Source organism: Pseudophryne corroboree, chromosome 1 (genome assembly GCF_028390025.1).
Source record: "Pseudophryne corroboree isolate aPseCor3 chromosome 1, aPseCor3.hap2, whole genome shotgun sequence".
NCBI lineage: Eukaryota > Metazoa > Chordata > Amphibia > Anura > Myobatrachidae > Pseudophryne > Pseudophryne corroboree.
The window spans coordinates 978,427,984-978,455,921 of NC_086444.1; the positions used below are offsets into that span (position 1 = coordinate 978,427,984).

A 27,938-nucleotide genomic window follows, 5' to 3' on the forward strand; every position below is an offset into this window, starting at 1 on the left:
ACGAAGGCTCCAGATAACATGGGCTGAAGCACTTGCTCCTTAAATATATCTTCAATGCCTCCATAATTTTGGACCTCAGTTTTAAATCTGCCCCAATAATCTCTAACTGTTTCCATAGGACCTTGTTTAATCATCATTATTTTTCCCCAATTGGGCTGGCAAGGAAACTGCTCTGTAAAAGCTCTCATTAAATGTTTCCACTCTTGGTCCAGGCCTTCTCTATTAACGTCTACGGGAGGCTTAAAGTCCTCTTTATCCCACCCTAGGTCCATTGCGATCTTCTTCTATTCTTCAGTTGTGAGCAAAGCAGTAAATAATTGTGCCATGTCACTATGTGTTAGTTGATGTACTTTGTACAAGCGCTGGAGTTTGGCTTTGACTTCTGCTGGCTTTGATCTATAATCTGCTAATTCTGTGCAAATTTGGTGTAATTCAGCCTTTGAAACCAAAGATGTATAACAAACCAGTGTTTGTGCAGTAAAAAAGGACCAGCTTCCTAGGTACACCTCTGAGGGGAGAAAAAACACTATTTCTCTACAAGTGAAGTACTAGAGGTTTGTAGAGGGTACCCCTGGCGCTTGGTCTTTTAAAGATGATTATAAATACAACTCAAAAACAATACCATTTATCGCTAGCCAAATATTTCTAGATGGCCAGTTTTGCTGATACATATGACTCAATGGATAAAAAGAGACAATATTTATTGAGCTAAAAAAACAAACAACACATGTACATGTGACATGAACAATATAAGAAAGTGACTTGTGCATCCAGTGGTAAGCCGGATCAATTGATATATAGAATCCTGCTGAGGGGATACTACCCCAATAGGTTATTTCCTGGTGAGTACCACGACTGGTCACCACAGACCTGATTATGATGCAGTGATGGTTTAGGTCTCTGTGCAAAAGCAGGCAATAAAGTGACTGGTGCGTACGTGGAAATATGAATCTCTCACCGTTAGGTTCCCGTGCGGTGGGCTAGTTTGAAATAAGCAAATTGGTCCAAGGCTGATAGGCCTGGCACCACCGCCACGGGTGTTATCAGCAGGAAGTCCTGGAAGTGTGCAGCTCCTTCTCCAAATAACGCATTTCGGTCAAAGATGGCGACCTTTCTCAAAAATGGATAGAGAGCTGTGGTCCTTATGCTTCTTTTATACCCTAACTAATCCTCTAATGATGGCATAATCACATACAGGCGTGTTTCCGGAATCATGTGACCGGAAACACATGATTGCGGTCCAACGACTGTTTCCGTATCACATAGGTCCTCAAGAGCCGCACTTCCGGGATTACGTGACTAGAATCACGTGGTTGCGTTCCAGCGGCCATTTACGACTTTACTGGATCTCATGACGGAAGTGACGCGGACGTTTCTTTCCTCACAGACCGTCTGCATGTAACCAACAGGGCTTCCCGATGGTCCGGCGGACATCTTGCTTAAGGGAATATATATTCTGTTTGCCCAGAGGTTTTCACATATGTTGATCCCCACACCTGACCAAACTAGATGGTACTTCGTATTCCCATCATGTCCATCCCTGATTACCCGGGTGGGGATCTGAATTTCCTCAGATAGATGCATTGAAGATCAAAAAAATATATGTAATATAAAAGGAAAAAAAGTATATGATTAGTATACATATAAAATAAATGATCAATATATATAACATTGTTAATGAACCAGTGTTTAGAAACTCTTGCATATATGAGACATTTAATCAAGAAACCACCTTAATTCGAAGTCGACATTATGGCCTTTAGGTTTTAGCGTATCGAGATCATATATCCATCTCATTTCACTTTGCGCTAAGCGCTTTTCCAGATTTTTATTACGCCAAGTAGGTTTTATCTGTTGTAGACCGATGAAACGTTTGATCTGTCCCTCACACTTATTGTGTTTTTTACTAAAATGTTCCGAGAGGGGATGAGTTTCTAATCCTTTACGGATATTATAGATGTGCTCCGCTGCTCTCGTTTTTAGTGGTCGTGAAGTTTTTCCAATATAAATTTGGCCACAGTTACATTCCAATAGGTAGAGTACGTTCCTAAAATGGCAGGTTACAAAATCTTTTATCACATATTTCTTGCCATTTACCTCAAAGTCAGTGATCTTTCTGACTATATCTTTTTTCGTGGTTGTTCTGCACATTAGGCAGTCCCCGCATCTATGGAACCCCTTAGTGCATGTCCTTCCTATTGTGTTCTCTTTTAGACTACTGTTGACCAATTTATCCTTCAGAGATCTGGCCTTTTTATATATAAACACCGGTTTCGTCGGTAAGGACTTTCCCAAAACTGGGTCATCCTGCAATATTCGCCAATTGTCTCTAAACACTTTTTCAACCTTCTTATGGTATGCACCATACTGGGTAATAAAAGCCCATTCATAAGGATTATCTTTCAATATGGGTTTTTCCTTCTCTATCAGGAGCTCCTTTCTATCTATCTGATGTACTTTCTCTTTGGCCTTTTCCAATGTGGACTCCTCATATCCTTTTTCCCTAAACCTTTCTGCCATTTCCTCAAGTTGTGTTTCCAGGATTATGGGGTCCGTGCAATTCCTTTTTACTCGTTTGAATTGCCCTACTGGTATATTTTCTAGCCATTTCTCATGGTGCTCGCTATTAATGCTCAAGTAGGCATTGGAGTCCGTCGGTTTTCTATGAGTTTGAGTGTTTATTTTCTCATTCTCTATGTAAATTTTAAGATCCAGAAATACTAAGTCCTTCTTGCTTTCTACAAACGTTAAAACAATGTTAAAATCATTGGAGTTAAGTTCTTCAAGGAAATGAGCCTGGGTATCTCTCTCTCCTCGCCAGATAAAAAGGACATCGTCTATAAAACGCCACCAGGACACCAGGTTTACTCCCAGTGCCCGTAGGGAATCCACATACTGGACTTCCCAGTAGGCCATGTACAGGTTTGCATAACTGGGAGCAAACCTGGTGCCCATGGCTGTCCCCCTTATTTGCAGATAATAGGATCCATTGAAATAAAAATAATTGTTCTTTAAAATAAGTCTACAACAGATAAAACCTACTTGGCGTAATAAAAATCTGGAAAAGCGCTTAGCGCAAAGTGAAATGAGATGGATATATGATCTCGATACGCTAAAACCTAAAGGCCATAATGTCGACTTCGAATTAAGGTGGTTTCTTGATTAAATGTCTCATATATGCAAGAGTTTCTAAACACTGGTTCATTAACAATGTTATATGCATTGATCATTTATTTTATATGTATACTAATCATATACTTTTTTTCCTTTTATATTACATATATTTTTTTGATCTTCAATGCATCTATCTGAGGAAATTCAGATCCCCACCCGGGTAATCAGGGATGGACATGATGGGAATACGAAGTACCATCTAGTTTGGTCAGGTGTGGGGATCAACATATGTGAAAACCTCTGGGCAAACAGAATATATATTCCCTTAAGCAAGATGTCCGCCGGACCATCGGGAAGCCCTGTTGGTTACATGCAGACGGTCTGTGAGGAAAGAAACGGCCGCGTCACTTCCGTCATGAGATCCAGTAAAGTCGGAAATGGCCGCTGGAACGCAACCACGTGACTCTAGTCACGTAATCCCGGAAGTGCGGCTCTTGAGGACCTATGTGATATGGAAACAGTCGTTGGACCGCAATCATGTGTTTCCGGTCACATGATTCCGGAAACACGCCTGTATGTGATTATGCCATCATTAGAGGATTAGTTAGGGTATAAAAGAAGCATAAGGACCACAGCTCTCTATCCATTTTTGAGAAAGGTCGCCATCTTTGACCGAAACGCGTTATTTGGAGAAGGAGCTGCACACTTCCAGGACTTCCTGCTGATAACACCCGTGGCGGTGGTGCCAGGCCTATCAGCCTTGGACCAATTTGCTTATTTCAAACTAGCCCACCGCACGGGAACCTAACGGTGAGAGATTCATATTTCCACGTACGCACCAGTCACTTTATTGCCTGCTTTTGCACAGAGACCTAAACCATCACTGCATCATAATCAGGTCTGTGGTGACCAGTCGTGGTACTCACCAGGAAATAACCTATTGGGGGTAGTATCCCCTCAGCAGGATTCTATATATCAATTGATCCGGCTTACCACTGGATGCACAAGTCACTTTCTTATATTGTTCATGTCACATGTACATGTGTTGTTTGTTTTTAGCTCAATAAATATTGTCTCTTTTTATCCATTGAGTCATATGTATCAGCAAAACTGGCCATCTAGAAATATTTGGCTAGCGATAAATGGTATTGTTTTTGAGTTGTATTTATAATCATCTTTAAAAGACCAAGCGCCAGGGGTACCCTCTACAAACCTCTAGTACTTCACTTGTAGAGAAATAGTGTTTTTTCTCCCCTCAGAGGTGTACCTAGGAAGCTGGTCCTTTTTTACTGCGCAAACACTGGTTTGTTATACATCTTTGGTTTCAATTTTTCTAAACACATATACAAAACAGTTTGCTGCAGGGATGTTTGCATTTAGGGATATGAGGAGAAACCTATCTAAGAGTTTCCTGAATGAGTCTATTACTGAATCTAATGTGGATGATGAGGATACCCTCACCCTGTTAAATAAATTGGAGAAATCTATGTTAAGGGAAAACAGAATGTGGTGGGAGGTCACTACACTGGAGCATTATTTATCCCATCACCTTATCCCCAGGGGACTGAGGGTGGTGAAGAAACCATCATTCATTAATGAAAGTGATTCTTTTATTAAGGAATGGGATAAAATTCTAACCCATTGCAGTTTGTCTTTAATAGAATTAATTATTAAAGAAAGAAAGAATAATCTCATAGATATCAATAAAGAGATTGAAATATCTAAAACCCTCATGGAACCGTTTATGGATTCAGAAGAGGTAAAAGAAAGAGAGAGAAAAATCCTACAGAAATTAGAGAAAGAGAGTAAAGACCTAAGAAGTAGAAAAAAGAGAAAACTCTTTAGAGATCTAAATGAATCTCAAAGTGAGGGACTCACTGAACCTAAAGGACCCATTAAACGGAATAATAAGAAAGACGTCCCCCAGACCCCAACCTGGCGAAAAGGTGTACCGTCCTTTCAACAAAAGGGTAGAAACTACACGCAAACCACTAATTATTAAGACCAAATCAGTCACAAGGGGCACCGAAAGGTAGACGATTTGTGGAGGGAAGGGAATACAGAGAAAGGTACATCCCCAAAAATAAAAATAGGGAGCACTGGAAAAACACCTATGAAGAGCCCCTCAGATCCCCCCACATTCAGTTAGGGGAACAATATACTTACAGGAGGGGAAGAGAAAATATAGATAGAAGAAGAGAAAATATAGGAGTCTCAAATTGTAATACACCACGGACCAATCGGAATTTTTTAGACAGGGGACGGTGGACCCCACGAAGGGAATAATTGGTAGACCCACCAAAAGGGGGAAAAGGGGCGGAGTAAAGAAATCCAAACCCAAAAAAGTCCCCAAAGAAAAAATAAGTCCGACTATTGAAATTGTCACTGAAAATGACTCTGAGGAGAAACATTCAAGTAAAATATTCAATCTCAGTAATCACCATTTGTCCGAATCTGAACAGAGGGTGCTCCTTAAAGGGTTAAAATTTGCACCATCTACTGATCCCAACCCATTTGATTTGTTTGTGGATCTGCAAAAATACGTAAGAAAGTTAAGCATAAAGAAATTTTTTCTAGGGAAAGAAATTCCCAATGAAACTCCACCAATAGAGAGATCTAAATTTAAGAAAAAATCTCACTTTTACCCCCAGCATGTAAAAGGGGGCAGTATAGATTGCTTCAATTCTATAGTCACCAAAGAATTAAGAAAAATTCCCAAATGTAAAAAGAGAAATCTTACTAGGAAAGAATCACTTGCAGTACAATCCTTACAGGCAAATAATGAGATAATTATAAAGCCTGTGGACAAAGGGGGAGGGGTCGTAGTCATGAGTCATGAGTAAGGAGAATTATTTGAAGGAGATCAACGGACAACTCAGTGATCTCAGTACATATAAGAAATTGAAGACTGACCCCCTTATTAAGATAACCAAAAATTTGGACGACCTCACTCTAAGAGCAGTGGAAAAAGGGGCCATCACTGAGGATGAAAGGGGGTTCATCAACATCACTGACCCCTCTACCCCGACTATCTACGTATTGCCTAAGATCCATAAGGATTCGAGCAATCCCCCGGGACGTCCCATAATCACTGGTACCAATAGTATTACATCTAATCTATCGGCAATGGTTGACTCGTTCTTGCAACCATTAGTAACTAGTACCCCTGCATTCCTAAAAGACACAGGGGATGTTCTGCGAAAACTTGAGAGAGTCCCTTGGGATCAAGAATGCACTTTAATAAGTGCGGATGTTAGTTCCCTTTACACAATTATTGATTGGGACAAAGGGAAAGTGGCCATAGAATATTTCCTCAATAAAAGTGAATACAGAGAGGAGACAAAATCGTTTTTATTGGAATCCATTGATTTTATTTTAAAGAACAATTATTTTTATTTCAATGGATCCTATTATCTGCAAATAAGGGGGACAACCATGGGCACCAGGTTTGCTCCCAGTTATGCAAACCTGTACATGGCCTACTGGGAAGTCCAGTATGTGGATTCCCTATGGGCACTGGGAGTAAACCTGGTGTCCTGGTGGCGTTTTATAGACGATGTCCTTTTTATCTGGCGAGGAGAGAGAGATACCCAGGCTCATTTCCTTGAAGAACTTAACTCCAATGATTTTAACATTGTTTTAACGTTTGTAGAAAGCAAGAAGGACTTAGTATTTCTGGATCTTAAAATTTACATAGAGAATGAGAAAATAAACACTCAAACTCATAGAAAACCGACGGACTCCAATGCCTACTTGAGCATTAATAGCGAGCACCATGAGAAATGGCTAGAAAATATACCAGTAGGGCAATTCAAACGAGTAAAAAGGAATTGCACGGACCCCATAATCCTGGAAACACAACTTGAGGAAATGGCAGAAAGGTTTAGGGAAAAAGGATATGAGGAGTCCACATTGGAAAAGGCCAAAGAGAAAGTACATCAGATAGATAGAAAGGAGCTCCTGATAGAGAAGGAAAAACCCATATTGAAAGATAATCCTTATGAATGGGCTTTTATTACCCAGTATGGTGCATACCATAAGAAGGTTGAAAAAGTGTTTAGAGACAATTGGCGAATATTGCAGGATGACCCAGTTTTGGGAAAGTCCTTACAGACGAAACCGGTGTTTATATATAAAAAGGCCAGATCTCTGAAGGATAAATTGGTCAACAGTAGTCTAAAAGAGAACACAATAGGAAGGACATGCACTAAGGGGTTCCATAGATGCGGGGACTGCCTAATGTGCAGAACAACCACGAAAAAAGATATAGTCAGAAAGATCACTGACTTTGAGGTAAATGGCAAGAAATATGTGATAAAAGATTTTGTAACCTGCCATTCTAGGAACGTAATCTACCTATTGGAATGTAACTGTGGCCAAATTTATATTGGAAAAACTTCACGACCACTAAAAACGAGAGCAGCGGAGCACATCTATAATATCCGTAAAGGATTAGAAACTCATCCCCTCTCGGAACATTTTAGTAAAAAACACAATAAGTGTGAAGGACAGATCAAACGTTTCATCGGTCTACAACAGATAAAACCTACTTGGCGTAATAAAAATCTGGAAAAGCGCTTAGCGCAAAGTGAAATGAGATGGATATATGATCTCGATATGCTAAAACCTAAAGGCCATAATGTCGACTTCGAATTAAGGTGGTTTCTTGATTAAATGCCTCATATATGCAAGAGTTTCTAAACACTGGTTCATTAACAATGTTATATATATTGATCATTTATTTTATATGTATACTAATCATATACTTTTTTTCCTTTTATATTACATATATTTTTTTGATCTTCAATGCATCTATCTGAGGAAATTCAGATCCCCACCCGGGTAATCAGGGATGGACATGATGGGAATACGAAGTACCATCTAGTTTGGTCAGGTGTGGGGATCAACATATGTGAAAACCTCTGGGCAAACAGAATATATATCCCCTTAAGCAAGATGTCCGCCGGACCATCGGGAAGCCCTGTTGGTTACATGCAGACGGTCTGTGAGGAAAGAAACGTCCGCGTCACTTCCGTCATGAGATCCAGTAAAGTCGTAAATGGCCGCTGGAACGCAACCACGTGACTCTAGTCACGTAATCCCGGAAGTGCGGCTCTTGAGGACCTATGTGATACGGAAACAGTCGTTGGACCGCAATCATGTGTTTCCGGTCACATGATTCCGGAAACACGCCTGTATGTGATTATGCCATCATTAGAGGATTAGTTAGGGTATAAAAGAAGCATAAGGACCACAGCTCTCTATCCATTTTTGAGAAAGGTCGCCATCTTTGACCGAAACGCGTTATTTGGAGAAGGAGCTGCACACTTCCAGGACTTCCTGCTGATAACACCCGTGGTGGTGGTGCCAGGCCTATCAGCCTTGGACCAATTTGCTTATTTCAAACTAGCCCACCGCACGGGAACCTAACGGTGAGAGATTCATATTTCCACGTACGCACCAGTCACTTTATTGCCTGCTTTTGCACAGAGACCTAAACCATCACTGCATCATAATCAGGTCTGTGGTGACCAGTCGTGGTACTCACCAGGAAATAACCTATTGGGGTAGTATCCCCTCAGCAGGATTCTATATATCAATTGATCCGGCTTACCACTGGATGCACAAGTCACTTTCTTATATTGTTCATGTCACATGTACATGTGTTGTTTGTTTTTTAGCTCAATAAATATTGTCTCTTTTTATCCATTGAGTCATATGTATCAGCAAAACTGGCCATCTAGAAATATTTGGCTAGCGATAAATGGTATTGTTTTTGAGTTGTATTTATAATCATCTTTAAAAGACCAAGCGCCAGGGGTACCCTCTACAAACCTCTAGTACTTCACTTGTAGAGAAATAGTGTTTTTTCTCCCCTCAGAGGTGTACCTAGGAAGCTGGTCCTTTTTTACTGCACAAACACTGGTTTGTTATACATCTTTGGTTTCAAAGGCTGAATTACACCAAATTTGCACAGAATTAGCAGATTATAGATCAAAGCCAGCAGAAGTCAAAGCCAAACTCCAGCGCTTGTACAAAGTACATCAACTAACACATAGTGACATGGCACAATTATTTACTGCTTTGCTCACAACTGAAGAATAGAAGAAGATCGCAATGGACCTAGGGTGGGATAAAGAGGACTTTAAGCCTCCCGTAGACGTTAATAGAGAAGGCCTGGACCAAGAGTGGAAACATTTAATGAGAGCTTTTACAGAGCAGTTTCCTTGCCAGCCCAATTGGGGAAAAATAATGATGATTAAACAAGGTCCTATGGAAACAGTTAGAGATTATTGGGGCAGATTTAAAACTGAGGTCCAAAATTATGGAGGCATTGAAGATATATTTAAGGAGCAAGTGCTTCAGCCCATGTTATCTGGAGCCTTCGTGGAAGGTCTTAAGCCTCAGGTAAAAACCTGCTTGACCATCAATGATCCTCTATGGCGCAAAAAGGGTCCAGAAGATCTGGTCACTCTTGCAATATACCATGAGGACAATTTGGTGGTCAAGAAATTGAACACAGAAACCAAGCTTATGAACCTACAGGTCAAAGCTGCACAAGCCACCTGTGACCTAGCTAATAGACCAATTGATTATAGCATGGGTGCCAGGCGATCATCAGACAGATTGCAGCTTACTTGTTACAATTGCCAGAGGAAAGGACACTTTGCAAGGGACTGCAGACGCCCTAAGAAACCAAGGCAGTCCCAGGCAAAGAAGGGCACCACAGAAAGTGATGAGGATTTACAATGACAGGATACCGCAGCCCCCGTGAAGACCATGACTGTAATATCTTGTAACTCTCAAGAACCTACTATTGATTTAAAAATTGGAGATTCTAAACATTCTTTCCTAATTGACACGGGTGCTGCACGATCCCTAATAGCGGACAAGGTCACTTTACCTACCACAAACAAAGTTGTACATGCAGTAGGGGTGGCAAACAAAGTAATCCCCTTAAGGGAAACACAAGATGTAAAAGTAACCGTTGGACCCTTAACAAGTGACCACTCCTTCTTGTTAGCAGCTGATGCCCCCACAAATTTATTGGGGAGGGATTTACTGTGTAAATTGGGATGCACAGTATTTTGCACTCCAGATGTGGTATACCTACAGGTACCAGATTCCAACAAGGACTTGGTCACCGATGCACTGCTCAGTGACCCTCCTTCAACAGAAAGGGTGGAACTGAATACCTTGGGTATACTCCCCCCTGAAGTGTCTGAAATGTTATCAAATATTCCAGATCAGCTGTGGACCACGGGCTCCAACAATGTGGGGAAGATCCTAAATGCCCCACCAATAAGAGTCAAGCTCAAAGCAGGAGCAGTAATTCCCAGTAGACCACAATACCCCTTAAAGCCAGAAGCTGAACAGGGGGTGTTCCCAGTAATCCAAGAATTACTACAACAGGGGGTGTTGGTTAAAACCCAGAGCCAGGCCAATACGCCCATCTTCCCTGTGTCAAAGAGTAATGGGCGTGGTTATCACTTAGTTCAGGACTTGAGGGCAATTAATGCAATCGTTGAACCCTTGCACCCAGTGGTACCAAACCCAGCTACCATATTAATGCAGATCCCCGCAGACAGCACTCATTTCTCAGTGGTTGATCTGTGTTCAGCATTTTTCTCCATACCAATACATCCAGACAGTCAATACCTTTTTGCATTTACCTATAGAGGTAACCAGTACACCTGGACAAGGATGGTGCAAGGCTACCTTAATAGCCCTACAATTTTTAGCCAGTCCCTTGCTGAAAACCTTCAAAAACTCATCCTACCAGGTGGATCTACATTCATTCAGTATGTAGACGATTTGTTACTTTGTTCCCCAGATTTTGAAACATCAATTAAAGACACAGCTGAGCTCTTAAGGTTCCTTGCAACAAATGGACACAAGGTGTCCAAAGACAAATTGCAACTATGTCAAACAAAGGTGTCATATATAGGCCACTGTCTATCTGAAGGCCTCAGACACCTGTCCCCAGATAGGATTGCAGCCATCCAAAACATAAGACTGCCCATCAACAAAAGGAAGCTAAGGGGTTTCCTAGGAATGGTGGGTTACTGTAGAAACTGGGTAACTAACTACTCACAGCTAACTGCACCCTTGTATGAGCTGACCAAAGCTTCTGTACCAGAGCCCCTCATACATACAGAACAAACAACTATGTCATTTAAACAACTTAAAGATGACCTGACAGCGGCCCCTGCCCTGGGCCTGCCTAACTATAAACAAGCATTTTCTCTCTTTTGCCATGAACACCTAGGCCATGCCACAGGTGTCCTTACACAGTTTCATGGGGAAAAGCAAAGACCTGTTGCTTATTACAGTGCACAATTAGACCCAGTAGCACGTGGCCTACCTGTTTGCCTGCGAGCCATAGCAGCAGCTGCATTACTGGTAGACAAGTCAGCAGACATTGTATTGGGCTGTGATCTAAAAGTTTATGTTCCCCATGCCGTAGCAGCCCTGCTTACCTGTCAAAAGACATGACATGTCACTGCAGCACGCCTGACAAAGTGGGAATTAGCCCTCATTATGCCCACAAACATCACCCTCATTAAGTGCAATATTTTAAACCCTGCAACACTTTTACCGGTAAATGAAACTGATGAGTTTCAGAGAGAGGAGTGGGGGGTAGTAGAACAACATGTCCCACATGATTGCTTAAAATATGTTGATGAGCAATCCACCCCTAGGGTGGACCTGGAGGAAACACCACTCCAGAATCCTGATCTGGTTTACTATGTTGATGGTAGCTGCCACAGACAAACAGAAACGGGTGCTACTCAATCAGGATATGCTGTGGTGGATGACACACAAACTGTTTTTTCCTCCCCACTTCCACCACCACACTCAGCACAGTTGGCAGAGCTCAAAGCTTTGACTAAAGCATGTCAGCTAGCTGAAGGAAAGACTGTAAATATATATACAGACAGCAGATACGCGTTTGGTGTTACACACGATTTTGGTGAACTGGGGAAACACAGAGACTTCCTAACAGCAACAGGCAATCCAATTGCACATGCAGAGGCAGTAAAAGAATTACTAGATGCTATACAACTGCCCTCACAGATAGCAGTTATTAAATGTCAAGCTCACATGACTGGCCATGATGAAGTTACAAAAGGGAACAGAAGGGCAGATGCTGCAGCAAAAGTGGCAGCCCAACAAAAGGTCATAGTGGAAAATGTTTGTAGGGTAGCTGATGTATGTATACCAAGTGAACAAACATTAATTGATATGCAAAAAGTTTGTGATTTACAGGAAAAGACCAAGTGGGGAAGTGCAAAGTGTACCCAAGACAACAAAGGCCTGTGGCACAGCTCTGAAGGTAAGCCTGTTGCCCCTAAATTACTCTTGCCAGCATTGGCACAGATGTCCCATGGACTGACCCATGCAGGTAAGACAGCCATGATAAGTCTAATCAAGACTTATTGGTATGCACCTGGCTTTGCGCCAGTGGCAACCAAGTACTGTGCTTCTTGCATCACCTGCTTGCAGAAGAATGCTGGAAGAGCAGTTAAAACAATGCCTTCACACATTCCCCAAACAACTGGTCCTTTCCAAATCCTACAAATTGATTACATTCAGCTACCAAAGGTTAGGATGCTTCAGTATGTTTTGGTTTGTGTCGACACATTTAGCGGTTGGGTAGAGGGATATGCCGTGGCCAGTGCAACAGCAGCAATCACAGCAAAGAAACTGGTACAAGAATTTGTATGTAGGTATGGCATACCATATGTGATATCATCAGACCAAGGTACACACTTTACTGGATTAGTGTTCAAAAAGATGTGTCAGCTTCTTGGCATTAAACAACAGCTACACACCGCATACCATCCGCAATCGAGCGGTAAGGTGGAACGCTATAACGGGACCATTAAAAATAAGCTGGCCAAAATATGTAAAGAAACCAGCTTGCAGTGGCCAGAAGCTTTGCCATTAGTGTTGCACTCGATCAGAACAACACCAAGGGGGGAGTTGAACATTTCTCCCTATGAAATACTGTTTGGAAAATTGCCCAATGTTACTATTGCACCCGCATATGAACTCAGTAAAACAAATGACTTAACTGTGAACTATCTTATTTCATTAAGCAACCAGCTAAAGAAGATCCAAGCTACTGTGACCAGCACACAACCAATCCCTGTGGAAGGTGCTTGTCATAATCTACAACCTGGTGATGAGCTGATGGTCAGAAATTTCCTGAGATCGAGCTCGCTGACAGACCGGTGGGAAGGACCTTACCAAGTCTTGTTGACAACCCCAACTGCTGTTAAGATAAAGGAGAAGACTTCGTGGATCCACTCCACCCACTGCAGAAAAGTCACGCCTCCTGAGACAGCACATGTGGAAGATATTCTCCAAGACTCCTCTGCACTTCACCAGTAAAACCAGCAAGTGAGTGGTTCGGGCATAATAATCCCTTGAGCCACTTGCCAACGCAGTATCTCTGTGGAGGGTACATAACTCCTAGAAGAGTACTGTGAAGATCAAGGACAACAAAGACAATGCTCAACAGGATGATGCTGATAGGCCAAAGGCCAGATCGTGGACTATGGGGGTGCATTCTCTCATGGGCATGTCTGATTACAATCATACTCATTGTGCTTGAGTGTTGTATATACATTCCAGGGTCTGTTAACAATGTGACCAGTCAAACAGGTAATGTAACACTTTACAATGAAATGTTATCCAAGACACGTGTGTGTAGGGCCTTACAAAAGAATGATTATGGAGGAGAATTTACAGGTAATTCCATGATAGCAATGCACAGTAAAATTGCAAAGGCTTTCAACACAACCAAATGTTGGATTTGTACCCACCTACCCATCAGTGTAGATGCAGATATACCCCTCCTGGCTCATTACATAAGCACAGCAGACATGATAGACAGAGATTGGTCCTGCCATAAGCGAAAGAATGGTAGTCACATTTGTGCCAATAAGACACCTAAAGTACAGAATATAGTAGACTTCCCATATTTGGATGTTTCAAGCAGAGGTCTGCTGCATTCACCTGCTCTACAAGTAACCGCAGTCACAGGGAGGCCTGAATTTTGTTTAAGTGTCAAATCAAAGCCAAGCAAGTACAAGTTAAAAAGGAAGAAAACTGTATTCAGGGCAAAAAGACAAAACCTGGGATATACTAACTGTACTGGAGCCACATTTGTAGTTCAAAAGTCAAACAAGTGTACACTGAAAAACCTCAAACACTGTTGGCACTCAATAGATACAAATGGAGTACTAACGCCTAATGACACCCTAGACCAGTTACTGCATGATGGGTGTACTCTTGATAACAGCACGTGTAGGGATGTCAATGGCAATAACACCGGGTATTTTATGATATACATAGGACTCATTTGCACTAAAATATTTGGAATGCCCCTGCCTAAGGGTATGTATTGGGTTTGTGGCAAATGGGCATATTCATGGATTCCTTTAGGTGCCAAAGGACAATGTGTGCTCTCCTATGTAGTCCCCTTAGTGAGAGCCACTACTAAGCTGGATCAATACCCAAGAAATATCCCTGTAGAACATGATTTAGTGTCAAGTGATTTTACATATTTGAGACATCATAGCAAAAGAGAAGTGAAGAAAGGGGATGTATCTTTCAGATTTTCTGATGGTGAACGTACGGCTGGAACCCTGTTTCCTCTGTCCACTATCTATCTTGTGGAAAAAGTTGTGTCCCAAACCTTAACGGTACTAGATCAGATGGTAGGGGAATTGGTAGTTTCAATCAATCAGACAGTGGAAGAGCTGGCTCAAGTAAGAAAAGTGGCTTTACAAAATAGGATGGCACTGGATCAGCTGTTGGCAGCAGAAGGGGGTACGTGTGCAGTAGTAGGACAAGAATGTTGTACTTATATTCAAGATCACAGAGCTGAAATAAGTGCTCATCTGAGCAAGGTGGGAGAGTTGCAGCAGGAAATGAGAAGGTTAGGTGCTAGTGAAGGTTGGGAGCCACTTGGATGGCTAGGAGGAAGTATTGCAAAGCTTTTCTCTGGAATATTGCAGTACATTGTGTTTGGTGCCCTGATTGTAGGAATCATATACTTTACCATCAAGTGTGGACCAGTAGTCTGTGTACAATGTGGTAAAGGATTTAAAAGGTTGAAAGTGCACCATGAAATGACCATTGTGGTGGTAGATGATGAGGTTCCACTAGAACAGGTGGCTCAGGGAACTAGTCAGGGACAGCAGGAAAGACAGGTGGTATATGCTGATATGAGCAAGTCTTATGAAAGTTTACGACTCCAGGAACCTGAGTCCATATACCAGGCTTTAGAGGAGGATCAGGCAGGTAGGGAAAATACACAGCTTGCTAACTTTACTTATGAACTGAATAACAGGGTAGGAGTTAATCAGGATGAGTATGTTAGACATGAAATACAAGCGAGTTTCACCTGTGTCAAAACCCTCTTAGCCAACACTAGAAGGTTCCTATAAAAAAGAACAGGGATTCCCGTCCGGTGCGGTGAGCATTGGCGCCAGGCCCATCCCCGTGAACCCACCTTTTCCCTATGTTGTGCGTCTACCTAACCCTCATTAGAAATTGTGAAACTGAACCTTCTGATTTGTGTATTAGAATGCCAAGTATATTGGCAGAGAGAGGAATGATATGGATAAGTGAATACAAAATGGAAGCTGGATGTCAGTTTGTCTTTTGCTTTAAAATAAACTGTTGTTTTAAATGTGATTTTTATATGTTTGCAGAAACTTTGATTTTCAGACAAAACAAGAAGTTAAAGCCAGCTGCGCAGTGTATCACAAGACTGCGGTTAGCTAGTGTTTTGCAAAATAAGGAATTGTGTTTTGCAGAATAAAGAGAATTTAAATTAGGTGAAAGGTAAAATGTATTTTGATATTAAACAGTCATAATTACAAGATGTTGAGCTAATTAATTGGAAATCCCCCATAAGGGGAGTATATGAATTAATAATATATTCTGATAAATGAATTGTGATTGGTTTATGTATATGATTGGTCTGCAAATTTGATTGGATCATGTAACGCTGTAACGACAAGTATATAAGATGAAATCAATGTGTCAATGTTCAGTTCATGATATTCTTTTATCGTGAGCCCTGTGAATTTCACAATGCAATAAATCTACCAAAGAGACTTCATTGTTCTTCAATTATTTTGGAACGGCTATATCATTTGCTGTCTGTTGTTACACGGAGTTTGTTAATAAACTTTTAATTTACTTTTACCTGGTTGTCATGGTCACACCTTCGGGTTTCCTTTTAACACTTACATGTCCAGGGGTCTGATTAAACCTCCCCGGTTTAAGTTCCTCTCAGCCCCTACAACTGAGGCTTCCTCCTGTCAGCTAAAACCCTCAGTTGTGACATTACCAGGAAAGAGATAACTTCAGAATGGAGAATACCAACTTTCATCTTCAGAGGAACTGTACGGTGGGTGATGATCCCTTCAGGGATATAACTTCCGTCAACCGCGGTGATAGAGATAGCTCGCTCCAAACGAGTGGTTGGTATTTCAGACTGTCGGACTAAGGCGGAAGTAATGAAACTTTCTGCAGCTCCAGAATCCAAAAGTGCTGTAACATGAAAGGAGGTAGAGGGAAGTTCCAGACATACAGCCAACAGTGATTCCTTCCTGGTAAATTGGTTGAGGAATGCTCCTAGCTTAACCTCTCCTGCATAAGCTAGGAGCGGGAGTTTCCCGGTCGTTGAATACGAGACTTAAAGTGGTCGGCCGCCCCACAATACATGCAGAGGTTTCCCTGTCTGCGTCTTTGATGTTCCTCATTGGTGAGACGAGAACAGTTGACCTGCATGGGTTCTTCAGTAGACGGTGAGGATGGTCTAGGAGTGGGACAGGCCCGAGATTTGGGTTGCTCGAACCTTGTTCTCTCAAGACAGCGCTCCTTGTATCTTAGATCAATCTTGTTGCAAAGAGAAATAAGCTGATCGAGCTTAACTGGCACATCCTGAGTCACCAGGTCATCTTTAATCCTGTCGGGGAGACCGTTCCAAAAGGCGGCCTCTTTATTCCAGCCCACTTCAGAAGACAGAGTACGGAATTGGATCACGTACTGGGCGACGGAAAGGGTTCCCTGACGCAGAATCTCTAAAGAGGCAGAGGTGGTCCGGCCTGGCTCGTCAAAGATTTTACGAAAAAGTTGCCACGAATTCCTGGCGATTCGAAAGTATGGGATCAGCTCTCTCCCATAAGGGTGAAGCCCAATCCAGAGCTAGTCCGGTCAGAAGTGAAATGATGTATGCGATTTTGGTCCAATCAGACGGAAAGTTAGCTGACTGAAGCTCAAACTGGTTCTCTCATTGATTGAGGAACCCTCTGCATTGCTTTGGACTACCGTCAAATTTACTGGGTGGCGATAGTTGTAAACAAGGAACTGGAATCGACACTAGGGGATTAGGTGCTGGCGGATTGGAAGCTGGAACTGGAATCAGAGATGTGGAAATGGCTGTGTGAAGAGAATCCAAACGAGTGGATATATTCTGCATGAACTGTACAAAATGTGCCTGCATGGCCTCCTGTTTATTTAGACGAGACAGAATATTTATTTATTTATTTATTAACAGTTTCTTATATAGCGCAGCAAATTCTGTTGCGCTTTACAAATTGAAATAACAATAACAAACTGGGTGATAACAGTCATAGAGGTAGGAAGGCCCTGCTCGCAAGCTTACAATCTATAGGGAAATAGGCATATGTACACAAGGAAAGGTGCTATCTTTTGCATAGAATGAGAAGACATGTGAGGATATGTGTGGACTGTACAGAGTGGATGTAATTTGATAGGAAGGTTTATGAAAGTTATGTGGGTGGTTCAGGAATTTGATACGCTTGCCTAAAGAGGTGAGTTTTGAGGGAACGCTTGAAGGTTTGGAGACTAGAGGATAGTCTTATTGTGCGTGGTAGGGCATTCCACAGAGTGGGTGCAGCCCGATGAAAGTCCTGCAGTCGTGTATCCACAGAGGCATCGCCCCAGGTAGCCTGCTCACTTGCCGGATCCATTGGGCCAGTGCTTACTGTCATGCTCGGCGTAAGTTGGGGTTCCGACAACCGAGTTTTGGCTGAAGGGACAGCTACCTGTGAGGAGGGTAAACAAGGTGGCTGAATCTAATTCCTCCTCATGGGGTAGAAGCCAAACTAAGTGTTAACGTTGGCCGGAGGATTTAAAGAAAAGGAGTACTTCGTAGGAATATAACTGTAGTTTTAATAAATAATCAGGCTGTACACGAATATTGGAGCAATTGACGAAACTGGAAGAATTAGAGTCTATGGTTAAATGACTTGAAGAGTGAAGCTGAAGAACTCCGGTAAAGAAGAACTGAAGACTGTGTTTTATGATTAAAAGACGAGGCTGAAGAACTTGGACTTTGAAGAAATGAAGACTGTGGTTTGTGATTGAAAGACGAGGCTGAAGAACTTGAACTTTGAAGAAATGAAGATGACGGCGGGAACCGCCGTTAGCATCTAGAGCTCCTCTATGACCGGGGACCCCGTGAGCGCTTCCACGAGTGGCAACGGACTTAGACAGCAGGACTGCAGCAGCGTTTAGGTAACCGATGGATGAGAGCAACCAGGACCAGGGAACCAGAAGTAACCTGGGAGCACAGACCTGGAGAACCTTTCACAAGGAGGTAACATGAACCACTGGCACTCTCCCTCTGAGCCAGCCCCCTTTTGCAAGGGGAGAACACGCAGGATTGGCTGGACACAGATTGGGAACTTCATTGGTAATATTCTGGTCTCCAACGTGGCTGCCCCCAGCACAGGAGACATACTTAGCTGTTAGCACACAGCTTTAGCCAGCTTCTTTCTCTGACACTCTATACTGTGTCACCACTAGAGGACCTTACCGCAGCGATCCACGCCCGGCTCTCCAGACCCTCGGCCCCTGGCCCTTGGCAGCCGCACATCCGTCCAGAAGGACCCGCCGCCAGCAGCTCCCTGCCGCCGCAGCCGCGCCAACCAGCGGGATGGTAACCCGCGGGAGCACCCGCCGGAGGTAAGGCTCCGGAGCCTGACACCTGATTGGCTGCTGGACCGTGAGCTTTGATTAGCTCACGGATCGGCACTGAATTGAAGGTAGACACCCGCACCGCCGCCGGAGACTGAGGGGCAGGAGAGGTGCAGGCTGCGCTCTCCTCCCCTCACACACAGGACAGTAGCAGCGCTGAGCAGCAGGGGAAGGGGGGGGGCATGTGTACTTGGCACTGGGGGGACATGTGTATCTGGCACTGGGGGGCATATCTGGTACTGGGTGCATATCTGGCACTGTGGGGACATTTCTGTATCTGTCACTGGGGGCATATCTGGCACTGGGGGCATATCTGGCACTGGGGGGACATGTGTATCTGGCACTGGGAGCATATCTGGCACTGTGGTGGCATTTCTGTATCTGGCACTGGGGGCATATCTGGCGCGGGGGGGGGGCATGTGTATCTGGCACTGGGAGCATTTGTGTATCTGGCACTGGGGGGACATGTGTATCTGGCACTGGGAGCATGTCTGTCACTGGGAGGACATGTGTATCTGGCACTGGGGCATATCTGGTATTGCGGGGACATGTGTATCTGGCACTGGGGGCATATCTGGCATTGGGGAACATGTGTATCTGGCACTGGGGGAATATCTGGCACTGGGGGGACATATGTATCTGGCACTGGGGGCATATCTGGCATTGGGGGTACATGTGTATCTGGCACTGGGAGCATATCTGGAACTGGGGGGACATGTGTATCTGGCACTGGGGGCATATCTGGCATTGGAGGGACATGTGTATCTGGCACTGGGGGCATATCTGGCACTGGGAGCATATCTGGCACTGTGGGGGCATATCTGGCACTGGTGACATATCTGGCACTGGGAGTATATCTGGCACTGTGGAGGCATTTCTGTATCTGGCACTGGGTGCATGTGTATCTGGCACTGGGGGCATTTGTGTATCTGGCACTGGGTGGACATGTGTATCTGGCACTGGTGGCATTTCTGTATCTGGCACTGGAGGCATATCTGGCACTATGGGGGCATTTCTGTATCTGGCACCGGGGAGCAATATATATCTGACACATTGGGGCATTTGTGTATCTGGCACTGTGAGGCAATGTATATCTGGCACTCTGGCGGCATTTGTGTATCTGGCACTGTGGGGCAATGTGTATCTGGCACTCTGGGAGCATTTATGTATCTGGCACAGTGAGGCAATGTGTATCTGGCACTCTGGGAGCATTTATGTATCTGGCACTCTGGGGGCATTTGTGTATCTGGCACTGTGGGGCAATGTGTATCTGGCACTGTGGGAGCATTTATGTATCTGGCACTGTGGGGCAATGTGTATCTGGCATTCTGGGAGCATTTCTGTATCTGTCACTGGGGAGCAATGTATATCTGACACATTGGGGGCATGTATATCTGGCACTCTGGGGGCATTTGTGTATCTGGCACTGTGGGGGAATATGTATCTGGCACTCTGGGGGCATTTGTGTATCTGGCACAGTGAGGCAATGTGTATCTGGCACTGTGGGGCAATGTATATCTGGCACTGTGGGGCAATGTATATCTGGCACTGTGGGGCAACATGTATCTGGCACTGTGGGGCAACGTGTATCTGGCACTGTGGGGCAACGTGTATCTGGCACTGTGGGGCAATGTGTATCTGGCACTATTGGGATCATATGTGTATCTACCCCTCCCCCATATGTGCATCACGCCCCCATTTTCATTGACCACACCCCATGTGGCATTTGGCCACACCCATTTTCTACTTGCACCACTGCACAGAAGCAAGGATTAAATCTATAGCTAGTTACCCTTGCCCTTCCCATGCTGATTCCCCAGACTTATCGGATAAATGTATGGTGTGTTTCAGGATTTTATGCTGTCATTTATACATTCATGTATGCAAATAGCCACTGTGAGGAAAGGATAACACTACTCACCCTCCATAATGCAGCTACATGTCAAATGCTAGTAAATTTGGCTGAAATGTGTTAAAATCCAATTGAAAATATATAAAGCAAAGATACTTAAGGGTCTATTTATCATTAATCACATATTCAATCTGAGCGCAATATTAGCAACCAGAATCACATTGCAACATGCAATTACACCAGCATCATTATGTATCATAGTGGTGCCTGTCCCTGCAATGTGCTGTGAATGGAAGTGGTACTCCTGCGCATACACGGTTCTGTGACACCCACTCTGGGCTAAGTTTGCGATGTGTAGCCCATAGGCTACAAAGGGCTAACGCCAACTTCGCATTCCGGAGCTTTGTAAATCTGGCAGCATCGCATTCCTCATACAAACCTATGGGGGTTGCGGCTGCAGGTGGGAATGGAGGGATCACAGCAGGTATCGGAGATATCTGCTGCTGTCCCTTGGCCATACATCAAGGTGGTTAGCCTCCTTAATTTAGACTATATAAGAATATAGCTAAAGTTTATTTTAGGACATTTTAAAGCAGTTTTAAATGCAAAAATGCTCTGCATCTTGAAACAGTGTGTATTGTGATTTTTTTTGTTTGTTTTGTAAACAATACAATATATGGAAAAATAGCTTTATCTATCTATCTATCTATCTATCTATCTATCTATCTATCTATCTATCTATCTATCTATCTATCTATCTATCTATCTGAGTGTGCCTAGAGCACTGAGACAGAGTATGCTACGTAATGCTGGGAATTGTAGAATGTGGATAAAACAGAGAAAGACAAAATCCACAGGTACAGTATTTATAACCAGTCGCTAATCCAGGTGCTACAAAACTTCTTTTACATGTAGATGTTTCAACAAGCCCAGGCTGAATTACATCACTTCCTAAACACACACTCGAATATATCTCCTTAGATGAGAAAAAGTTCACAGATAAATTGAAAGGAAACAGGAAATGTAGAAGCTCCCTTGAGAAAGACTTGCAGACAATTAAAAGAAAGTAGAGAGGATCAGAGATCAGGATTGGACAGTGATATGCAGACAAACATTTGCAGTCTTTCCTTTGCCGTCTTACTTTCTGCTGGATTATTCAATGATGGTAAGTGCTTGTGCAGTCTCATTGTTTACACTTATGTCTTAACCTGTGGAAATTGGCAGATTACTTAAAAAGAATTTGATTAGGTTTCCAGGCTATACATTTATATGTGGGTTTGTTCTTTTGAAAATTCCACTGTTAAATTAACATTGTGACATTCCACTGTTAAAATAACATTGTGGCATTGTATCTGTATGGTATTTTCCCCAGTACACACCCTCCCTGCCTCCCCCTATGAAGCACTGGTAGTAGGGAGGGGCAAATTCTTTTGCCTAACGTGTGTCAGGGCACTTGTGTGTCATGTACTAAATGTGTCACAATTGTATCTTTTAGAAATAGTGCCCTTTGTATCGCATATATGTTATTTTGGAGTAATTTACAGTGCATCTGGAAAGTATTCACAGCGCTTCACTTTTCCACATTTTGTTATGTTGCAGCCTTATTCCAAAATAGAATAAATTCATTTTTGCCTCAAAATTCTACACACAGTAACCCATAATGACAACCTGAAAAAGCTTTTTTGAAATTTTTGCAAATTTATTAAAAATAAAAGACTAAGAAATCACATGTACATAAGTATTCACAGCCTTTGCTCAATACTTTGTCGATGCACCTTTGGCAGCAATTATAGCCTCAAGCCTCTTTGAATATAATGCTACCAGCTTGGCACACCTATCTTTGGGCAGTTTCGCCCATTCCTCTTTGCAGCACCTCTCAAGCTCCATCAGGTTGGATGGGAAGCATCTGTGCACAGCCATTTTCAGATCTCTCCAGAGATGTTCAATCGGTTTTAAGTCTGGACTCTGGCTGGGCCAGTCAGAACATTCATGAACCGTCGCCCCAGTCTGAGTTCAAGAGCGCTCTGGACCAGGTTTTCATCCAGGATATCCAGGGCCGGTGCAAGGTTTTTCGGTACCCTAGGCAAAACTGCCCCTTCCCCCAACCTGCCTTCCAGGTGAAAGACATGCTGCTGCTCTCCCCCACCCCCAGTCTGTTGCATGGCTGCTCTCTTCTCCCCATCTCCCCAGTATGTGTGGGTGCCTGCTGCTCTCACACCTCTGTTAAATGTCTGCTGTTCTATCTCCCCCACCATCTATTTGTGTGCTGCTGCTCATCCCCCCCAGACTGTGTGCATGCCTGCTGCTCATCTCCGCCCCCGCCCCCCAGACTGCTGCTCTCCCCCCTCTTTCCTTATCAAATACAGAGAGTGCACTGTGCAGCCACCTTACCTGCAGGCTGCGATGCAGAGTTGGGACTGAGTAGTCTGCGAAAGAGTCTGGAATGAAGAGCAGCGCTGCATGTCACCCCCAGCCAGGACTCCAGGAGCTGTCAAAGTTACTGCCTGTGCCGGGTGGAGGCGGAGCTGGAGGCTGCAATATGGGAGCTCGCCAGTTGTGACTACTGTAAAATAGGAGTGCCGGGTGGATTGCGGCGACCGTGAGGTAGGACCATGCTATCTTTTTCAGGCAGCTGTAGCCGGTCGCCCCCTCAGGATCTGGTGCCCCTAGGCGGCTGCCTAAAGCTGCCTAGTGGAAGCTCCGGCCCTGAGGATATCTCTGTACATTGCTGCATTCATCTTTCCCTCTATCCTGACTAGTCTCCCAGTTCCTACCGCTAAAAAATATCCCCACAGCATGATGCTGCTACCACCATGCTTCACTGTAGGGATGGTATTGGCCTGGTGATGAGTGGTGCCTGGTTTCCTCCAAACATGACGCCTGGCATTCACGCCAGAGAGTTCAATCTTTGTCTCATCAGACCAGAGAATTTTGTTTCTCATGGTCTGAGAGTCCTTCAGGTACATTTTGACAAACTCAAGGCGGGCTGCCATGTGCTTTTTACTAAGGAGTGGCTTAGATCTGACCAGTCTACCATACAGGCCTGATTGGTGGATTGCTGCAGAGATGGTTATCCTTCTGGAAGGTTCTCCTTTCTCCACAGAGGAATGCTGTAGCTCTGACAGTGTGACCATCGGGTTCTTGGTCACCTCCCTGATTAGGGCCCTTCTCCCCTGATCGCTCAGTTTAGGCGGCCGACCAGCTCTAGGAAGAGTCCTGGTGGTTCCGAACTTCTTCCATTTATGGATGATGGAGGCCACTGTGCTCATTGGGACCTTCAAAGCAGCAGATTTTTTTGTACCCTTCCCCAGATTTGTGCCTCAAGACAATCCTGTCTCGGAGGGCTACAGTCAATTCCTTTGCCTTCATGCTTGGTTTGTTCTCAGACATGTGCTGACAAGTGTGGGACCTTATATAGACAGGTGTGTGCCTTTCCAAATCATGTCCAATCAACTGAATTTACCACAGGTGGACTCCAATTAAGCTGTAGGAACAGCTCAAGGACGATCAGTGGAAACAGAATGCACCCGAGCTCAATTTTAAGCTTTAAGGCAAAGGCTGTGAATATTTATTTTTAATAAATTTGCAAAAATCTTAAAAAATCTTTTTTCACATTGTCATTATGGGGTATTGTGTTCAAAATTTTGAGGACAAAAATGTTATTTATTCCATTTGGAATAAGGTTGTAACATAACAAAATGTGGAAAAAGTGAAGCGCTGTGAATACTTTCCAGATGCACTGTAATACGTTGAAATGACTATTTTTGTGGGCTGTGTCACAATGCTCTTAGTATACCTGTGTTTTTAGACATAACCATATTTGAATCATTCCATTTACTGACCAATAACAGTCTATGCAATCTCCTCTATTCTTTTCACATGACCACTGCGGCCACATAGCATTAGTAAGTTATTATCATGTCATATCCAAATTAAATTCTTCCTGTGCTTTAAAATATCAAATTAAGTATCTGTCTTTTTGTTATATTCACAATGGAACGTTTGCAATGACCTTTTATCTGCTACTTTTCCTTCCACTCATTCACATGCATGTAGGTAGTGCAGCTTTTGTGTGGTTTAAAAAAATATATATTTGTGACATACTTACCTACCCTTCCAGAACGGCCGGGAGGCTCCCGAAAATCGGGTTGGCCTTCCCCGGCACCCGGAAGGGTCGGCAAGCCTCCCGTTTTCCCCGTCAGGCCCTCCACGCCCCCTCCCCCTACCTCGGCCACCCACAGCAGAGAACAAGTGGGTGGCCGAGGGGATCCGATGACGCGATTCGCGCTGAATTGCATCATCGTAGCCTCGCCCCCCCCCCCTATACAGTGCCTTTTTTCTCTGCACTGTATAGCGGGGCGGAGCCAGGATGACGCAATCGTGATGTCATGCCCCCCGGACTGGCCATTTCCCCGTCGTCACGCTCCCGGACAGCCCACATTGGCTCTGACCACGCCCTTGGGCACCCCATCATGCCGCCGGCTACGCCCCCATGCACCTACAACGCTGCCTCCTCCCGAAGGAGGGGGCAGCAAGGTAGGCAAGTATGATTTGTGACCATTCTTCTTTGATATCTACATGCAATATTGTCTACCATTTTTCCACTGCCAAGTGTAGTAGCTTTAATATTTACACGCTCTGTCCTTTTTAATTTTTGATGCATATTTATCTACATTTTGTGCTTTAACTTGAGCTGTTTTAGCATCTCTCTGTTATTACTACAGTAGCCCCTTATTTTAATGGCCCATAGTGCTCGGGAGTGCTAGGACTCTGATTTTGAGTGGGCCACTCTGAAAAGTACAGGAGATTTAGGGGGCTGAACATATGAGTTTTAATATAACACTAGTAAAGTTTAAAATGTACACATGTGCAGGACACTGGCATTTGTCACACATGTCCCCATGCTCACCAGCAACAGACAGTAGTGCCCCTTATTCACATTACCCTACACAGTATGAGGCAAAATCCATATTATGCCCCACAGTATGAGTATGAGCCAAATTTACATTACTCCACACAGTATGAGCCAAAATTCACGTGTTATGCCACACATTATGAAGAGAAATTCACGTTATGCCACACAGTATGAGGAGAAATTCACGTTATGCCCCACAGTATGAGGAGAAATTCATATTATGCCACACAGTATGAGGAGAAATTCACGTTATGCCACACAGTATAAGGAGAAATTCACGTTACGCCACACGGTATGAGGAGAAATTCACATTATGCCACACAGTATGAGGAGAAATTCACATTATGCCACACAGTATGAGGAGAAATTCACGTTATGCCACACAGTATAAGGAGAAATTCACGTTACGCCACACGGTATGAGGAGAAATTCACATTATGCCACACAGTATGAGGAGAAATTCACATTATGCCACACAGTATGAGGAGAAATTCACGTTATGCCCCCTCATTCCCATTACTGTGGCAAACATATATATATATATATATATATATATATATATATACATATACATACATACATATACAGTTGGGCAAAAAAGTTTTTGGACAGCCACCGATTGTGCAAGTTGACTCACTTAAAAAGATGAGAGAGGTCTGTAATTTCCACCGTAGGTACACTTCAACTGTGAGAGACAGAACCTGAAAAAAAACAAAAACAGGAAATCGCATTGTATGATTTTTAAACAATTTACTGTTTACTGTCTGGCTCTCACAGACCTGTTACTACTTCTTTAAGAAGCTCTTCTATCCTCCACTCATTACCTGTATTAATGACACCTGTTTGAACTGGTTATCTGTATAAAAGACACCTGTCCACACCCTCAAACAGTCAGACTGTTACCTCTGCATCATGGCCACGACTAGAGAGCTGTCTAAGGACACCTGGGACAAAATAGTAGAGCTGCACAAGGCTGGGATGAGCTACTCGACAATAGGCAAGCAGCTTGGTGAGAAGAGATCAACTGTTGGCGCAATTATTAAAAAATGGAAGAAATACAAGATCACTGACAATCTCCCTCAACCTGGGGTTCCATGTAAGATCTCACCTCATTGGGTATCAATGATCTTGAGAACGGGGAGGAATCAGCCCAGAACTACACAGGGGGACCTGGCCAATTACCTTAAGAGAGCTAGGACCACAGTCAGAAAAGTTACCATTAGTAACACACTACGTTGTCTTGGATTGAAATCCTGCAGCACCCGAAAGGCCCCCCTGGAAAGGTCCCCCTGCTTAAGCCAGCACATGTCCAGGCCCGTCTAAAGTTTGCCAGTGACCATCAGGATGATCAAGAGGAGGATTTGGAGAATGTAATGTGGTCAGATGAGAGCAAAATCGAACTTTTGGGTATAAACTCCACTCGCCATGTTTGGAAGGAGAAGAATGATGAATGGCATCCCAAGAACACCATGGGGGTGTAAACATCATGCTTTGGGGCTGCATTTCTGCAAAGGGGACAGGACAACTGATCCGTATTAAGGAGAGGATGAATGGGGCCATGTATCGTGAGATTTTGGGCAAAAACCTCCTTCCCTCAGTAAGAGCATTGAAGATGGAATGTGGCTGGGTCTTCCAGCATGACAATGACCCCAAACAGACCGCCCGGGCAACTAAGGAGTGGATCCGTAAGAAGCATTTCAAGGTCCTGGAGTGGCCTAGCCAGTCTCCAGATCTCAACCCAATAGAAAATCTGTGGAGGGAGTTGAAAGTCCGTGTTGCCCGGCGACAGCCCCAAAACATGACAGATCTAGAGAAGATCTGTATGGAAGAGTGGGCCAAAATACCTGCTACAGTGTGTGCAAACCTGGTCAAGAACTACAGGAAATGTTTGACCTCTGTAATTGCCAATCGAGGTTATATTACAAAGTATTGAGTTAAACTTTTTGATTGTCCAAATATTTATTTTCCGTAAGAATATACAAATAAATTGTTTAAAAATCATACAATGTGATTTCCTAGGTTTTTTTT

General features: G+C 43.5%; 1 protein-coding gene across 4 annotated transcripts in view; it reads left to right on the top strand.

The window, feature by feature from the left end:
• The window catches only part of TMEM154 (transmembrane protein 154), a 302,500-nt gene that overhangs the window by 160,935 nt on the left and 113,627 nt on the right, over window positions 1-27,938 (top strand). For 3 of the 4 annotated variants that reach the window (XM_063920543.1, XM_063920541.1, XM_063920542.1), the window contains exon 2: window positions 21,977-22,160. The exons of the other annotated variant lie outside the window; for it this stretch is intronic. In XM_063920543.1, coding sequence (XP_063776613.1) covers window positions 22,097-22,160 — 64 coding nt within the window. In that variant the 5' untranslated portion in view covers window positions 21,977-22,096. The remainder of the gene's footprint in view (window positions 1-21,976; window positions 22,161-27,938) is intronic. 4 annotated transcript variants of the gene reach the window in all.